This window comes from Capsicum annuum, chromosome 2, assembly GCF_002878395.1.
Source record: "Capsicum annuum cultivar UCD-10X-F1 chromosome 2, UCD10Xv1.1, whole genome shotgun sequence".
In the NCBI taxonomy this organism is placed as follows: domain Eukaryota; kingdom Viridiplantae; phylum Streptophyta; class Magnoliopsida; order Solanales; family Solanaceae; genus Capsicum; species Capsicum annuum.
In genome coordinates this window covers 783,880-802,632 of record NC_061112.1, presented here as the reverse complement: position 1 = coordinate 802,632, position 18,753 = coordinate 783,880, and the positions used below count along the sequence as shown (strand labels likewise).

At 34.6% G+C, this 18,753-nt stretch overlaps 1 protein-coding gene across 1 annotated transcript in view; it reads left to right on the top strand.

Moving 5' to 3' along the window:
• LOC107853110 (poly(ADP-ribose) glycohydrolase 1) overlaps nucleotides 1–18,753 on the top strand; it is a 38,061-nt gene that overhangs the window by 13,339 nt on the left and 5,969 nt on the right. The window contains exons 6-7 of the mRNA XM_047406472.1: nucleotides 17,592–17,710; nucleotides 17,904–18,047. Coding sequence (XP_047262428.1) covers nucleotides 17,592–17,710; nucleotides 17,904–18,047 — 263 coding nt within the window. The remainder of the gene's footprint in view (nucleotides 1–17,591; nucleotides 17,711–17,903; nucleotides 18,048–18,753) is intronic.

Genomic DNA, 18,753 nt, shown 5'->3' with positions numbered 1-18,753 from the left:
GGAAAAATCATTCTTATAGATAGAGGTTCTCAAGCAATTCTGCTTTTCTGAAGCATATTTGGCAACGTTGAAGTCCCCACCTAGAACCCAAGGTCCGATGAATAGACTTCTAACTGCTCCTATTTCCCACCATACTTCTTGCCTTTCCGCATTGCAAGTTGGTGCATAGACCCTTGTCATATGCCATTCAAATTCACTGACTTTTGATTTGAAGTTGCCAGTCAAAGTGTGCAAGCCAATTTATACAACTTCCCCCTTCCAAATCTTGCTATCCCACAACATGAGAATCCCTCCTCTAGTACCACTAGCTTCCAGTTGCCCGTATTTGACTCCCCTGTTACTCCACACCTGTTTAATTGTTTCCCCGTTTTCCCCTTCTAGTTTTATTTCCTGTAACATCTGTCTTTCACTGTTGAAACACACCATTGATAATCCTCCTCTTATCCCTGCAGTTCAATCCCCTCACATTCCACGAAATTATCTTCACATTCATCGTGCACCTGCTACTTTTCCTTTCCCCCTGGTTCAAAATTCATGTCAATTGTCAGCCCTTTTAACTCCTGCATCTCCTTGAATTTGATGTTTTCCCCCATTTGTCTTTTTGTTTCCTTGATGCTAGTTTGCCTCTTACTGTCTATTTTCATGAAAAGACATAACTTCCTGCATCCGTTAAAAGCCACTCCAACCCTCTTTCTCAACTTAATGATATTTTGATGCACCCATATTGGTACACCTATCTCTCCATCACTATCCTCTTGGTAATTCAAGGGTTCACCTCCTTAATATTCCAGGGCGTTGTTTCTACACCATCCGCTATTAGCATGTTTCATTGAAGGTCATTGGTGGCAGCATTGTCTTCTCCTTCATCTATAATTGTTATAGCATCGGCAAAGTCCTCTTCATCTCCAGAATTTTTAATTTTCACCATAGTATTTCCTTGCTCTTCTATCGTGATCTAGTCACCAGCAGAACTGTCGAAAAATTCACGATTAGTGGTGTTTGCTTCAACTTCAGTTAGCATAGGGTCTAACTTGGGTGGCGTCGCCTCTTTAATCTGTGAAAGTTCCAGCAGATGGGCTTCATTAAAAAGAATTGGGCCATCATTAGAAAAAAGCCCCACAAAAATCTATTTTTTTCTTTTGCCCAAAATCAACTCATTATTAAGAAAACCCTCCAGGGCACATGCAGTTGGACCCACGCCAGCTGTTGGATCTAAGAGTGGCAACGGACCGGAACTAGTACCGCCGAACCGGTTTAATCGGAACCGGTACCGGTACAGCCTTACTGGAGTTCGTCGTCGGAATCGGTACTAGAATCGGAATACCGGACATTTTTGGTGGTTCGCACCGGTCCGTTGGTTACCGGTGTGGAACCGGGTCGGACCAGACCGGCATCGTATCTATACTGGAAAAGATGACTAACTTCACGTTTTTTTTGTTTTAAATTTAAATTATATTATATAATTAACTTATATTATATAACTTATATTTTAACAGGATCAATTTTAATCTTTTCTACAAAGCGTGTAGATGCAGGTATAGATGCAGAATCAAATAGTATGTAAAGATGCTGCACGATTCCTAGCTGGACCATAAAATGGTTCAATAGGAGATATATGATGCATAACAGGCAATAATTTTGGCATAGAAAAGGAAAGTCGGTTATCAACCGTGGATTTGTTGTCAAATTGAAGACAAATCCTTTCATCTGGATTTTGAGTTACATGGGATAACTCAAAGTTTGTCACATCATCCGTGACTTGATTCGGTGAAATAACCAAATTTAAGATTCATGTTTTGGGAAATTCAATTTCATCCCATCTTATAGGTCTCTTGGTGGTGACTTTGGATCTTGCAAAGTTTGTTTCGACTAATAAGGTCTGATTAGATGCATCATCTATCAGTTTGCATCTTGGGTTCAGAGTAGATAATAATTTGTAATAAATTTTATAAGAAAGACAAATTAACTCAGAACCAGGGGCATAATTATAACCTTGAGTTTTTATATTTAAAGTCAAAGCATCAAGAATATTTAATCAGTCAAAGATAATTGCAAATTTGGCTGTGTTAAAATATACTGGACCATAGGCTATAGTGGATTCAATTGAACCTATAATAGACTGTCTGAAATTTAAATTTCTAGCATGCCGATGTGCAACTAAAAATGTCTCTGGTAACCCTTTAAGAGTTAAAGGTTTAAATGCAATTTGCACCATTCCTATATGCATAAAATTATAATGATGTTTATACATTTCAATATCACGTTTATTTAACAGTCTAATAGTCTGCTCATCCGCATTTAATGTTAAAGACTGTTCAGTAGTTTTTATAATTTGCTTATAAAGCACTTTATCAAAAGAAACCATATTCATAAATGATTTTTATATCTACCTTGGGGATAGTCCATTTATTTAATAAATCAAGATTTAGAGGTATATCTACCTTTTCAAGTTTAGTACTTTTAGTACTAACTTCTCCTATATCTATGTTGAAAAAGTTCATATCTATGCCAAAAACTTCAAAATTAATATTTGCAAGGTGGCAAGCTCAATTAACCCCTTTTGATTTTGAAATTCAATATAAAAAGGGAATTGATAATTCTCTGCCTGATTTCTTAGCCAGAGAATACTTAAGTGAAAAATGAATTTTTACACTCTTTTCCTCTCTGAAAAAATGATATTCACTATTATAAAGGCTATCCCTTTAAATGCAGATATGCATATACTTATTCTTGAAAAAATCATACATTCAATAACTAAAGATGAATTTGCTGTCTTTAATTATGAAGAAATTAGAGACGAAATTGATTGGATTGATATTGATTTATCTGATTAGTCTATTATGTGTAGCATGACTACAGATCTACCCTGGCAAATGGCCAAAGGAAAAGGTGGAGGCAGAGGAAGATACTCCTCTTCTGGGGGAAGATCCGCCCCCTCATCTTCACAGCCTCGGGCATCATATGCTCCATCATCAAATACCCCAGTGATACGAAGGGAAAATATGAGTTTGATAAATTCCAAGATTCCGCTGATAGGCGAATCTTCTTCACAATCGATCCATCTAGAAGATATTCCGGAGGATCATCCATTATATGAACAATTGCAGTCATATTTAACTGTGAAGCAAGCAGATACGTTTGCTAACATTGCAAAAGAAAACGCTGATAGCAAACCATACGCACAACTTGATAATAGAAAGCTGATAGTTCTTGTTGAAAACTCTGAAATTTAGAGACAAAATGATCCGTGGAAGATACTCCACAAATATTTGATTTCTAACCTCTATTTTGCAGGAGAGTCTAATAAGACTCGAACATATTATGAAACAATTCTATTATCCACGGGAAGTGCAGAGATTGAACATTTTCTGGCTTATGATGGAGAACCAGATGTGCATGGGTTCTCAAAAATTGTTATAAAAAAGATCATTACCCTTGGGTACAACCTCTATGGCAGAAAGACAGATGTTGCAATCAATTTTACATATTGAGACTACATTCAAGCCTTCACCAACACATTATATTACAATAATAATAACCATAAACATACATGGTTCATAAAGATTTGTGCGAAGATATTCGATGAACCAATCCCTAACTGGTTTATTAATTGGTGGGCATATCATGGCCCAACTATTCAGATATTACCGGATATATTTCTAAAACTATACAAAAGATGGACAAAGGTGTCCCCATTTCTGACTGACAAGATTGACCAGATGTACTTCTATATTGAATTCTCCATTCCATCGATTCACAAATGGAATATTGAATTTGGATTTACTAAAGAACAAATACCTTGTATTTATAGGGTATTTTATAATAACTTCTGGGATAAGCTGATGCTCAAAGGTCTCACAACTAAAAAATTAAAAGGTCAAGAACTCCTGGATACTATAGACTATAAAATTTAGGAATATGTTAATGCTCCTCAGAAAAATATTGTTGAGGATAAATCTTTAAAACATATCTCTAGAAGGATCGCTGTTTATGATGGAGATAGAATGGGGATGATAGAACAATATCTGGAAGAAGTTCGAAAAAATTTGATGAAAACTATCGAACAACATTCATATACTTCTATGAAGAGCATCACCAGCGATGATATTGCGGAATATGTTCAAAACTCTCAGCCAATTAATTCAGGAGACCCTGAATGAGGAAGCCATAGCCAGAATGGAGGAATTTCTCCGCGAACTAAAGAAGAAAATTTTTTATTTTCTTTATTTCTCTCTCTAAGCAAAGTTTGCTCTCCCTTCTCTGTTGTGTAACATAGTTCAAGGTTTGAATAAAAGGGCTAATAGTCGTTGTTTAGTATTCCGGCCTTGCATCCGGCCAGTCTTAAGGTATTTACTTTAATTTTGACATACTTTAGTACTTTCTTCCCCTCTCTAGCCATAACTATGTCCGGCTAAAAACTTTTCATATCTATGCCAGAGATCTAACTTCTCTTACTTAGTAACTATGAAAGATCCAGACTCTATCAAAATATGCAGGAATTTTTTTATAGTTTCTTGACTTGGTTTCGAAATGGTTGGTACAGTCGAAATTAGTACTGCTTATGGTGGCTTTATCTTAGGCTGCATTTGTTTTTTTTTAAGATTCAGACGTCTGAATCTGAATGCACATCGGAATGATTTAAGATGTCTCTAGATCTGAAAACTGAATGATTAAGACTTTATTTTTCAATATCTAAATGTGCAAAAATATTTTATTTTTATATAATAAAATAAAAAATACAATTCAAATAAAAAACTAATTATATATCAGAAAAGTATGTAATTTAATACAATAAATTATTTATTTGGTTGACAAGAGAAATATTTATGTTTGTTAGTGATAGTGGAGATGGTTTATAATGGTGATTGGGGTGACAATGATTGATGTTAGTGATTAGTAATGTTAGTGGTGATAGTTGTGATGGTTGGTATTGTAGTGACTGTTATGATGGTGCTAGTTGATAGTGGTGGTGGTGGTTGTGATGTGACGTTGCTTGATGTTAGTAGTTGGAGGTGTTGATTGTGATGGCTGAAAAATAAATGCATGATGGTTGACAATGTGTTGGTGTTAGTTGGAGATGTTAGTTGTGATGGTGGAGATGGTTGTTAGTAGAGATAAATTGTAGTGATGATAGTGATTGAAGCGATGGTAGAGGTGTCGTTACTAGTGACAATGGTGGTGGCTGTCGAAGAATGTGTGGAGGTTGTGATGTATTAGTGGTAGTTAGCGGTGGTGCTAGTAGTGACAGATGAGTTGGTCGATAGTACGGATTGGCCGGTAGTGGTTGATGATGGTGGTGCTGCTGACGGCGGTGGTAAATATAATTAGAATAATAGAGGTAGTAGGTGTGGTAGCGGTTGACCATTGTGTGGTAGTGATATTTGTTGTCGATGGTTGTTGTGATTGTGTAGATCGTTGGTGGTGGTTGACAATGATGGCGGTGGATGAGGTGGTGACTGATGATTATGAATAGAGTGACAATGAATATTATCCAACACCAGAATACCCCTTCAGACCTATTAAGAGTTGATTCTAGATCTGAATGATTAAGACCTATTCAGACCTATTAAGAGTTGATTCTAGATCTGAATGATTAAGACCTCTTCAGACTTATTAAGAGCTAAAATCTCAATAAAAAACAGATGCACTTAATGGTTTGAAGTCTGAACCTTTCAGATTCAGACCTCCATTAAGTGCAAATAAATGAGCCCTTAGTGACTACGTCTAGCAAGCTGTGACTTTTAAGCCCGTGATAATGAAAAAGGGACATCTCTCTTCACGGTTAGAATCGCTAGACACATGAGCTCATCCTAAGTATGTATTAATATTCTGACAGGCCCCTTGTTTGGGTAAAAGAATTCTTTCATACAATCATTAACCTATTTGAAATTCTTTTATATTTTGGTTGGTGCCTTGGTTGGTTTTCCGACTAGGCTTCTTGATATTAGTTAATAGGTCTGGTTGGCATGGCGGATTACCGCCCGCCTGTATAGCTTGCTAGACGTAGTCACTAAGATAAAGCCACCATAAGCAGTACTAATTTCGACTGTACCAACCATTTCGGAACCAAGTCAAGAAACTATAGAAAAATTCCTGCATATATTGATATAGTCTGGGTCTTTCATAGTTACTAAGTAAAAGAAGTTAGATCTCTGACATAGATATGAAAAGTTTTTAGCCGGACATAGTGACGGCTGGAGAGGGGAAGAAAGTATTAATGTATGTCAAAATTAAAGAAGTAAATACCTTAAGACTGGCCGGATGCAAGGCTGGAATAGTAAACAACGACGGCTATTAGCCCTTTTATTCAAACCTTGAACTATGTTACACAAGAGAGAAGGGAGAGCAAACTTTGCTTAGAGAGAAATATAAAGAAAATAAAAATTTTTCTTCTGACCTTCCCTAACAAATGAAGGTCCTATATATAGAAAAGGAAAAGCAAAAGGAATCTATGCACAGTACTTATGGGTCCCACATTCGGGTCCCTATGCTCAGTGGATCTATTATGTACATAGTAAAAAGGAAAAGGAAAGTATTAAAGTATGTCAAAATTAAAGAAGTAAATACCTTAAGACTGTCCGGATGCAAGGCTGGAATAGTAAACAACGACGGCTATCAACCCTTTTATTCAAACCTTGAACTATGTTACACAAGAGAGAAGGGAGAGCAAACTTTGCTTAGAGAGAGAAATAAAGAAAATGAAAATTTTTCTTCTGACCTTTCCTAACAAATGAAGGTCCTATATATAGAAAAGGAAAAGCAAAAGGAATCTATGCACAGTACTTATGGGTCCCACATTCGGGTCCCTATGCACAGTGGATCTACTATGTAAATAGTAAAAAGGGTCCCACATTCAGGTCCCATGCATCATGAAAGTTTTTTCAGATACTCTTTCTAAACATTTTGGCTTCTTTCTTCTTTAGTTTGCGGAGAAATTCCTCCGTTCTGGCTTTGGCTTCCTTGTTCAGGGTATCTCCTGAATTAATTAGCTGGGAGTCTTGAACATCTTCCGCAATATCATCACTGGTGATGCTCTTCATAGAAGTATCTGAATGTTGTTAGACAGTTTTCATCAAATATTTTCGAACTTTTTCCCGATATTGTTCTATCATCTCCATTCTATCTCCATTATAAACGGCGATTCTTCTAGAGATATGTTTTAAAGATTTATCCTCAACAATATTTTTCTGAAGAGCATTAACATATTCCTGAATTTTATTGTCTATAGTATCCAGGAGATCTTGACCATTTAATTTTTTAGTTATGGGATCTTTGCGCATCAGCTTATCCCAGAAGTTATTATAACATACCCTGTAAATACTAGGTATTTGTTCTTTAGTAAATCCAAATTCAATATTCCATTTGTGAATCGATGGAATGGAGAATTCAATATAGAAGTACATCTGGTCAATCTTGTCTAAATTGCATACATGATCTGAGTGGTATAACTCAGTCAGAAATGGGGACACCTTTGTCCATCTTTTGTATAGTTTTAGAAATATATCCGGTAATATCTGAACAGTTGGGCCATGATATGCCCACCAATTAATAAACCAGTTAGGGATTGGTTCATCGAATATCTTTGCACAAATCTTTATGAACCATGTATGTTTATGGTTGTTATTATTGTAATATAATGTGTTGATGAAGACCTGAATATAGTCCCAATAGGTAAAATTGATTTTGGAACCTTTCAGCAACATCTGCCTTTCTGCCATAGAGGTTGTACCCCAATCTCCGAGGGTAATGATCTTTCTTATAATAATTTTTGAGAATCCATGCACATCTGGTTCTCCATCATAAGCCTGGAAATGTTCAATCTCTGCACTTCCCGTGGATAATAGAATTGTTTCATAATATGTTCAAGTCTTATAACTCTCTTGCAAAATAGAGGTTAGAAATCAAATATTTGTGGAGTATTTTCCACGAATCATTTTGTCTCTGAATTTTAGAGTTTTCAACAAGAACTATCAGCTCTCTATTATCAAGTTGTTATATGTTTTGCTATCAGTGTTTTCTTTTGCAATGTTAGCAAACATATCTGCTTGCTTCGCAGTTAAATATGACTGCAATTGTCCATATAATGGATGATCCTCCGGAATATCTTCTAGATGGAACAATTGTGAAGAAGATTCGCCTATCTGCGGAATCTTGGAATTTATCAACTCATATTTTCCTTCGTATCACTGGGGTATTTGATGATGAAACATATAAATGCATGAGGCTGTGATGATGAGGGGGCGGATCTTCCCCTAGAAAAGGAGTATCTTCCTCTGCCTCTACCTTTTCTTCTGGCCATTTGCCAGGGTAAATCTGTAGTCATGCTGCACATAATAGATTAGTCAGATAAATCAATATCAATCCAATCAATTTCGTCTCTAATTTCTTCATAATTAAAGACAACAAATTCATCTTCAATTATTGAATGTATGAGTTTTTCAAGAATGAGTATATGCATATCTGCATTTAAAGGGATAACCTTTATAATAGTGATTATCATTTTTAGAGAGGAAAATAGTGTAAAAATTCATTTTTCACTTGAGTATTCTCTGGATAAGAAATCAGGCAGAGAATTATCAATTCCCTTTTTATATTGAATTTCAAAATCAAAAGGGGCTAATTGAGCTTGCCACCTTGCAAATATTAATTTTGAAGCATCATGTTTTAAAGTCTTTGTCAAACATATACTTCACCGATTGAGCATCTGTTTTAATAAAAAAAAATTTGATTATATAAATCGTCCTGAAACTTAAGAACGCATTTAACAATGGTTAACATTTCATGTGTAACCGTTGCATACTTCTTTTGACTAGCAGTCCATTTCCCGAAATGAAATTGTATCAATTCTTCAATATTATTATGGGGATTAACTTGTTTAAGTATTCCTCCATAACCAACATTAGAGGCATTACTTTCAATAATTTCTAGCCAAGCAGGGTTAGCTAAAGTTAAGCAAGGCAAAGATTTTACACGTTGCTTAATGCGTTTTACAAGGTTTGTGTAACTATCAGTCAGGGACCTTGAAAACCCTTTTTTAATCTATCATATAAGGGAGCTAAATCTCTTGACAAATTTTCATAAAATGGGGATATATAATTCAAACTCCCTAAGAATCTTTTCAATTGGGTTTTATCAGTGATAACATCAGGAAATTTATCAGCAAAATCAATAAAACGCTGAATAGGGACTATCTTCCCTCGACAAATATTGTGACCTTAAAGTCGAATACTTTTCTGGAATAAACTCATTTTAATCATTTTGTATCACAATCCTTTTAAACATATCAAGATGTTTAAAATGTAATTCTAATGTTTTTGAAAACACCAGAATATCATCAATATAAACAATAATGAAATTCATATATGGATTAAAAATGTCATTCATTATTTTCTGGAATTTAGAAGGAGCATTTTTCAATCCAAAAGGTATTACATTCCATTCAAATTGACCGAATGGGACATTGAAAACAGTTCTATAAGTACAAAAAGGGGGTCGACCCGGTTCATACCCACTCCGTGGGTGTCGGGGAAGGGATGTCTAGGCAGCCTCACCCCAGCTTCGCTGAAGGGCTGATTCGAACCCAGGACCTGGCACACCACGGTAAGCAAGCTTACCGCTGAGCCAAGCCGGCTCTTCTAAAGCAGTTCTATAAGTGTGCTCTCTAAGTATCTGAATTTGCCAATAATCAGATTTTAAATCAAATTTAGAAAATATATTGGCATCAAATAATCTGGACAATAAATCTTTTTTTATTTGGAATAGGGTATCTAATTCATTTCAAACATTTATTAAGAGGTTTATAATTAATTACTAACCTCGGCATACCATGTTCTTTTTCAGCCGCATTATTCACATAAAATGCAATACAAGACCATGGTAATTTAGAATGTTTTATTAGACCCTTTTGTAAGAGATTATCAATCTCTTTTTTTTGCAGAATTCGACTAAGCCTGCATTCATTTGGCAGGGTCTTGATTTCGTTGGGATCTTGTTCTCGCAGAAATCATTTTTATAAGGAAGAGTTACAATATGCTGTTTACGATTCCAAAAAGCATTGGGGTGATCAGTACATATATCAACAATCATTTGTTCGGAGATCATTTTTATTTTCTCCTGTATTCTAGTAGATTTCATGGTATTACCAATATTCATGCTAAATATTTCAAGCTGTAAAAAGTTCACATGTTTTTGCTTCATATCAATTAAAGCATTTATATCCCTAGTTATTGGATCTATAACAAAAGGGTAAGATATTTCTTTATTTTTATAAGTAGCAGTAAATCCTTTAGCATCAATATGAGTATAAGGATAAATTGCATTTATAAAGGGGTGCCAACTATAATTGGGGGATATAATTAATTTTTTACCAAAAAGAAGAAATGCGGAATGCAAACTTTGTTTCGGCAAATATATGCATTGGGAAGTTTATAATTAATATCAAGAGAATGACCAGATGCAGATTTAACAATATGTGTAGTCTTATGAAAATATCTGATTAAAATCAAACCTTCTTGAATGCAACTAACATCAGCACCACTATTAATTATGGCCACATTAGTCACAGAAAAATCATTAACAATTAATATAGTGCAATTTATATACCATTTATGAGCTGTAACAATTTGCATCATACCCAAAAAATGATCATTTTTTACATCGATGTCTTTGACAATATCATCGTGTTCTCCTACATCGAACATTTTTTCCTTCCTTATGGAACTGGAAGAAACATCATTGTGAGAAATATCTTTCTCAATTTTTGTAATCCTGTGATCACAAATCATTTGATTTTGCTTCAGAGACATAATCTTTTTTTTAGGTTTTCAACCTCAATTTTTAAGTCATTGAAAGATGTATCTTTGGTGGGTAATTTACTTATAGCAAGACATCTATTAACCTCAGCTAAAGAATAAGGTATGTAATAATCATTATCAGTACTTCAAGAAGTGTGAGTGCTATCAACAATTTTAGAAGTACTAGGGGCGCTATCAGCAGATTTTTTAGTAGCAATAGTAATAATTTTTTCACGAAGTTTTTCATCGAAAACTTTCTTTGATAACTCAAGAACGCTATTAGCACTGAGAGTTTGAACATTCTAATCTAAATCTTCAAATTGTGCTTGCAATTTATAAAAAGTTTCATCACAAACACAATTATCACCATTGCAGTCAGCACAAATATTGGCATGATCACTATCAGATGAATTAGGCAATTCAACATTATTTTTAGATTCAGAATCACAATTATAATCAGACTCGGAACCAAAAGTGTATATAACTAACCATATACTTGATCATGAATATCATCAGCAAGACCCAAAGACTTAAGCTTTTGGAGCTTGCAATTAGGAGCAATATGCCCAAAGTTACCATATCTGTAAAACTTAATTTTAGCGAGATCGCGCTTAGACCTATTTTTCGTAAATCTAGTGGACTTATGCTGGGCTTTGCGAATCTCACGATCTTCTTTGGATTTATGCCTAGATCTCTTCTTCTTATAGGGTTTATCAGACTTAGAATATCTTCGACCCTTTTCCTGAGAAGTAGAAGCCGGTTTATCCATACCAAATGACTCACAAAAATCTCCTAATTAGGATCTTTCTTTAAGCTTATTAAGCTTAATTTGTCTAGCTAATTTTAGCTCATTGCACAAAGCTAAACCTTGCTGAGTATAGGCTGCTATCAGTTGACCATAGGTAAAATTTTCATAGGATATTTCACCATAGGAACCCGAGCCCTTAAGCTCCTTTCTAACTCATTCAGCAAATAGAGAAGGAAGACTATCTATGAACTTCGCCTTCCAATGTGTATACTTACCTTCCGGTAAATCCATGACCTTGCTTAGAAAGGTATCTTTATACCATCTAAATTCTCCTAAGGTCCTACATCTAAGGTCATTTAAGAGTGTTCGAGTATTCTCATATTGATTGGTAAATCTACCACCAAAATGCTCAATAATAGTAAGCATAAGAGTATAAACATCTTCTCTATTCACAGGTAATGCTCTTCCTAGGTTATCAACACCTTCGATGGAATTCCTAGCTTCGAATATAGCATTTCTTTTATCATTATCTAAGAAATTGTCCCACCAGCCACGAAGTTCGCCAGTAAAGCCAGCAACAATCATTTTACAAATAGTTGCATCTGTACGTCTTTGACAATATTAAAATAATATATTAATATAACACTTTTTTATTAACTTTTTTTTTAATAAGTTTAAGTTTAAGTTTAATATATCTAAAAAATTTAAAACTTTAACTTTAAAATATATCTTTTAGTTTAAGTTAATAGATATAACATGTTTTAATATATCTTAAACTTAAAAAATATATCTTTTAAGTTTAAGTTAATAGAACATTTTTAATAAGTTTAAGAAGTTAAATTATATTTATATAATTTTAAGTTATAAAGTTAAAATTTTTCCTAACTTTATAAAGTTGAAAGTACTAAACTTTTTTTCTCCATAACTTCAAAGTTATAAATATAAAATTTGTAATTTCAGCTAAGATAATTGCATCAAACAAAAGACAAATTTTAAAATAAAATTAAGGCGAATAGCTGTTATATTTATTCAAATTTCGTATATTGTACATTTATTACAAATATTAAAAGAAAATCTAATCTACGCAGCCACCTTTTAGGAAGGGTTCTATTTGAATTAGATCTCTACCCTAGACTCTTATTAATATCTATAACATCCATAATATTCTAGGCGTAACTTTTCTATTTCTTCGGCGGATAAATTTTTCGAAATTGGTCTTTTTCCTTGTTCCTCCATTGCTTCCATTCCATCATCACTATTTTCCTAAAAAGTTTCATCTATTTCGTCTTCAATTTGGGGCGGTAATTTTGGAAGCCCAAAATTTCTTTGTTCGACATTGATCCAATCTCTAAATAATACCAAAATATCCAAACTATCCTTTTCTAATGAATATCGATGATCTCCAATTATAAATCTTTCTACGCTAAAAGCTTGCTCCAAAGCAACTGAAGAAGCTTGAGTTGATAGCACATCTCGAACCACCCTTGAAAGTTTTGAAAATTGTTTGATATGGGCTTGCACCATGATAAAAGTTGTTATCTAGTTTCATCTCTTATATTTTCCCGATCCTGAGAAAGATACGAATCAAAATCAGTGTTCCTACAACATTTGAAGACCAAGTTCTTCACCCATGTCGTCATCTAAATCATCATATCTATGTCTAGAAGTAGGAGGTTCGACCGACGCAATATTTTGTTCCATAACTTGATACAAGTTATATAAACTCCTAGCTTTAGGTACTATGTTAGCACAATAAGTTTCAACTGATGGCTTTTCACGAGGTCCAATTTCTAAATTATTGTATAATTTTTGAACCAACATCATTACACCATGTTCTTTGTAAAATGGGTTGAATAAAGTAGCTGTCAAATAAATTTGTGGAATGGGAAAATAATATTTTTTAAATTCATCAACCATAGCATTAATTGCCTCTTTGTAAGGGCAATTTTTTTTATATTCAACAAGTACTTTAGAAATAGCAGTAATAGTTGTTAAAACAGAAGAAATAGTTGGAGTATATTGAGCAGTTACTGTGTTCGTTGCTTGATAAAAAGTTTTCAAAAATTTACAAAGTTCTTTTTCTTCAGTCTAATCATCTTTATCTAGCCTTAAATCAACATTCGAATTATAAGCATTATAAATTAATTGTATAGGTTTACGATATATAAGAGCAACTTCAAACATTTGATACAAAGAATTCCATCTAGTAGGAACTTCTTTTGGAACTTTTCTATATGGAAGCTCACATTCTCTACATTGATATCTAAAGTTATCTATTAAACCTTTTTTTTATTTTTAAAAATATAACTACAAACAATTTGAACTTTACAACAACCATTTCCAAACAACTCAACACCATCATGTACTATCAAATTTAAAATATGTGCAGTACATCTAACATGAAAATGATCTTCATCCATAGGACATAGTCTAGTTTTTAACTCTTCAACAACTTTCAAATTATTAGAAACATTATCTAATGTGCATGCCATCGTTTTATCAACAAATCTAAGATATTTCAAGTTATCCACTATTGTACCAGCTATAAAGATACTAGTTTTAGTCTCGTCAACATATTTATTAGCAATAATTCTTTTTTGCATGTTCCAATGGTGATCAATTCAATGAGCCGTGACAGTAAAATAATCATTAGCGAGAACACTACGACCTATATCAGAAGTAATAAATATTCTACCATCAAATTTATCAAATAAGCAACAAAGATAATGACAATGTTCAGCTTAAAATTTAAAAATATCATTTTTAATTGTATTTCGTGAAAAACCTTTAAAAGAGGGATTATATACTCGTTGTCTATCCTGGCAACACAACACACCATCTCCCCCTTGGGAAAAAACCTCTACTTTCTGATCTCTGACTGACTCTTTCAACTTAACTAGACTGGGATCTCCATCGTGTTTTTCCTTCACTTCAGAAACCAGAGATGGTTCTAAACTATTCTGCACCAACACACTACCCTCTGTTGAATCGACTAAGCGAATACCTAGTCGGGCAAGCTGATGAACTTCCTGAACTAACTTCTTCTTATCATTCTGAACATGAGCAACACTACCCATAGACAAGAATATAATGAATAAAACCGGGATGCGAAGGAAAACTAAAAGACAAACCCATAATAACAACCATTTTCGATAGTTCTTCTCTATCTACATCTTCACTATATGTCGATGATGAACTTGGGCCAACCGGGTTAAACATGTCTAAACGCGTTTGAGCTATATTACCTCCTACAGATTCTTGCGTAAATGGTCTACCATTTTTTTTTTCCTTAGCCTCATTTTCTAGACGAATAAATTCTTTATTACATTTCCTTAAATGCATAGTTAGCAATCCTGTCCTGCCATTCTTTCCCCCCGTCAAATGTTTAAAAACTCTTAGGCATTTATTGTAAGTAACAGTACTTTTTACCTTATCATGCTCCATTAATTTTCAAATTAAAGACCTTTTAGGACGTTCGGTACCTTTGGCCCTAGTAAATTCCTGTAAAAGGGAAGTTCTTCACCGTCTTTCGGTAATTCCGTAACGGGACTAGTAGGGGTAGGGGTATCACCTAACTCTTGTTCTTCTATATCATCTTCTTCCGGTAAGTTTTCCTCAAAATTATCATAACGCCTACTTAGGGACTCATGGTCTAATTACATACCGATACCAACATTGAAACCATTAGGTTGTGATAAAGAAGTTTCACTAAATCTAGACGGTAATGAACCGGTAGTAGCCCTATTTTTTTTATTTCTACGAAAAACCTTACCAAAGATTGTTTTTTTACCACTAGTATTTTTATGAGAATCCATAATTAAATTTAAATAAAATTAAAATATTAAAACAAGCAATATAAATATTATAAATTAAAAAATTAATGTAAGTAAACAAATGTAGATACTAAAAAATAAAAATATAAATATTAAAGTAAATAAAAAGAGATTAAAGTTGGAACGAATATACCGAATGTCTGCGTAAAAGCAGATGTATACCAAATCGGAATTAAAAGATGATAATTGAAGCTTGTAATGTCTTCAAAAAATCTTCAACTCCAACTAATACAACACAGCAACATACCCAAGTGTATTCCCACATCGTGGGGTCTGAGTGTACGCAGACCATACCACTACCTCAGGTGAAGTAGAGAGGCAACTCCAACTAATACAATAACTATAAATATTTAGAGAGATTATGAGAATATTAAGAGAGAGTATGAGAAATTGAGAATATTTGTGAGGAAAAAGAATAGATATAATAGGTTATATATAGTGGAAATTTAGTGGGGTAATTGGTGGGAGGAGAGGGGGGGGGGGGGGGTAGCCGTTGTTGGCTAAAACAATTATAAAAAAAAAAATTAAACTAGCCATTGTTGGCATTTGGCAAAATAGCCATTGGCTGCCATTAAAACAATTTTAAAAAAATAAAAATTCCAACGGTCAAAACACTGTCCGGTCGTCGTCGGACCGGAACCAGTCAACCGGAACCGGAATTACCGGAAATTTCATCAGAGATGCACCGGTACCGTATTCCGGACCATTGGGTACCGGTATACTGGTTGCAACCTGTACCGTTGTGTTACTGGTAGCGGAACGTTACTGGAATTGGAGCGGAACGGAAAATTCCGGTTCCGTTGCCACCCTTAGTTGGATCTGATGTAGAACCCACATGTCCGTACCTATTTTTACCAGCACAAAATCCATTGTTTCTTCCTCTGTTCTCTTCTATTAACCAGCGGTCATTATCTTTCGTCTTCTTCACCTCGCCGGCCACCACTAGAGTTTGTGTTTCCAACCAGATCGGAATAAAGAAGGTGAGTCCTTTTTCCGAAATTTTGACTTCTTTCGGCATATTTGCTCCGTCACCTTTAACTCTTAGCGTTGCCCATTTCAGATGGTTCTTTAGAGATGCTTCTTCCTCTGTCTCCAACCATCCTTCGCATTGATCACCAATGGCTTTAAAAGCACTTTCTGTCCAGAGGTGAACCGGTAGACCCACAGCTCTTATCCGTGTTGAGTTTCTCCGTTGGGTGCAGCATCCCACTGTTGGAGACCACCATTTAAGGTGGAGCTTCAGTTGCGCCCAAGTCCAATCTCCATGAAGGATGGTTTCTGCCGTATGCTTATTTGGGAACTCAAAAAGAAAGGAGCTTCCCCCTATCTCGTATATGTTGATACCAAATGCCTTCTTCCATGTGCTGGTGGCCCATCTTCTGATATCTGCCAGTGTAGGTGTCTCCTTCTCATCAACATTAAAGCTTCCAACTATGCACCTTCCGAGAAGACCATGTTGATGTTCTGTATCGACATCAAGGGTGATAGTGTCCTCCTTGTTTTGGCAGCTCATTGCTGTAGATATGGCTTTTGATTGCCATTTGCTGGTTCTAACTGAATCAGTGTACAGGATTTTTGGGTCTGTCATTCTAGGTCTGCTTGTACTAAGAACTTCCTTTTGGTCTTTAATGAACTTGTCTATCTTTAATCTCTTTTCTTCTTTTCTTTTTGGTTTCTACCATATCTTTTCCTTTTCCTTATTTTTCTCTGTCTTGGGCTCTTCTCCTTCTCTTTCTCTTTGGAACAGTCCATCAACTATAAACCCAAAGTTACTTTTCCCTTTTTTCTACCATCTCTTGCCACAAACTCTCCTCTTGATCTTTGGAATAACAAAAACATTGCCTAAATATTCACAAGTTCTTGGAATCAAGTTAATATTTTTTTCTCCATGTATATCTCTTTTTGTTTGCACTACGCCTTTTTTTAAGATTTCTTTTAATAGATTGATCAAATTCAATATTGTACATTGTGAAACTTGTGAAGGTATTTGAAAAATTGTCGAGTTCTTGATTTTATTATTATTAATCATCAATAATGTAAACAGGCTTTTAATTTGAAGAAGATACTATTTACTGGTCTCTTAATTAAATATATCAAATTTGCTGATTTAACTTGTATTTCTCTTGTCCGTTTCCATTCTAAGTTCATGCAACCTTTATCTGTCTCAAAATATGTTTGGGAAATTTTAAAATGTTTTGTTGTTATTTCCTTGATTAGGAAGAGATACGCTTTATGATAAATCCAGAGTTGATTGCTGGCATGCTTTTCTTGCCTTGCATGGCAGACAATGAAGCAATTGAAATTGTTGGTACGGAGAGGTTCTCAAATTACACCGGGTGAGTTTAGATGGAGAATTTATTGCTTATTACATAAGCAAGCTAACTTATAATCAAAGTTGCTTGCTAATTTATTTTAGCTGAAATTTCCTTGTTTACAATAAAGTTTTGTCGACATATTTTACCTTTGACTGCAATTCCATAATTTACTAATATCCTTAATCTAGTGTTAAATGTTTTTTGAATGGTCTAGATATGCTTCTTCGTTTCGTTTTAATGGTGACCACGTGGACAAAAAAGAAATTGATGTTCTTGGAAGGCGTAAGAGGAGAATAATCTCAATAGATGCACTAAGCAGTCCAGGAAAAAGGCAGTACCTGGTCGAATGCCTCCTAAGGTATGTGAGTGTTTGTTACTCTTTAGAAATCTTATTTAGAGTAAGATTCTCTGTTAAGGTCAATTGGTCCATAAACCAGATTACTGTCAACCTGTCAGTACTTCGATCTTTAAGCTCCAATTGGATTCTTGATCATTAGGAAGTATTAGTAAGGTTTTCACTGTCAAAGCTGAGAAGGAAGTAAAAGCTTATGAGCTGATGTTGCGGAGTTGGTCTGAGATAAAAGTGGCTGACATTTAGGTGCAGTCAATCAGGAATTTATGTTCTATTCCACCTGCACCTTCGATAAGAAATGAGTGGATTAGTACATATCAATATCATCTATAAAACTATCTTCTTCAATAATCCTTGCCTATCAGGATTGCCCTATGCCTTGGAATCTACCAGAATCGGTTGAGATAGTGCTTAATCTGGAAGTTCCTGAGCGGATATGGTTTACTTTTAGGATAAGTTGCTTGGCGATTCTGAAAAACGCAAGAAATGGATGACCTTGGTCTAAGTATCAGCATTTAACAATATGCCTTCAGTGAAACGCTTTTCATTTATTACACCATTTGGGTTTTAGGTAATTTGAGTTGGTAGGACCATGAAATAAAAATCAGTGAGATTGATGCCAGTATCAGTTGCTTTTAATCTATTTTAATCTTAGAAATTGATGAATTTGGTATTTTTTTTTCCCCTTAGCTGTGTTTATAATTGCAAACTT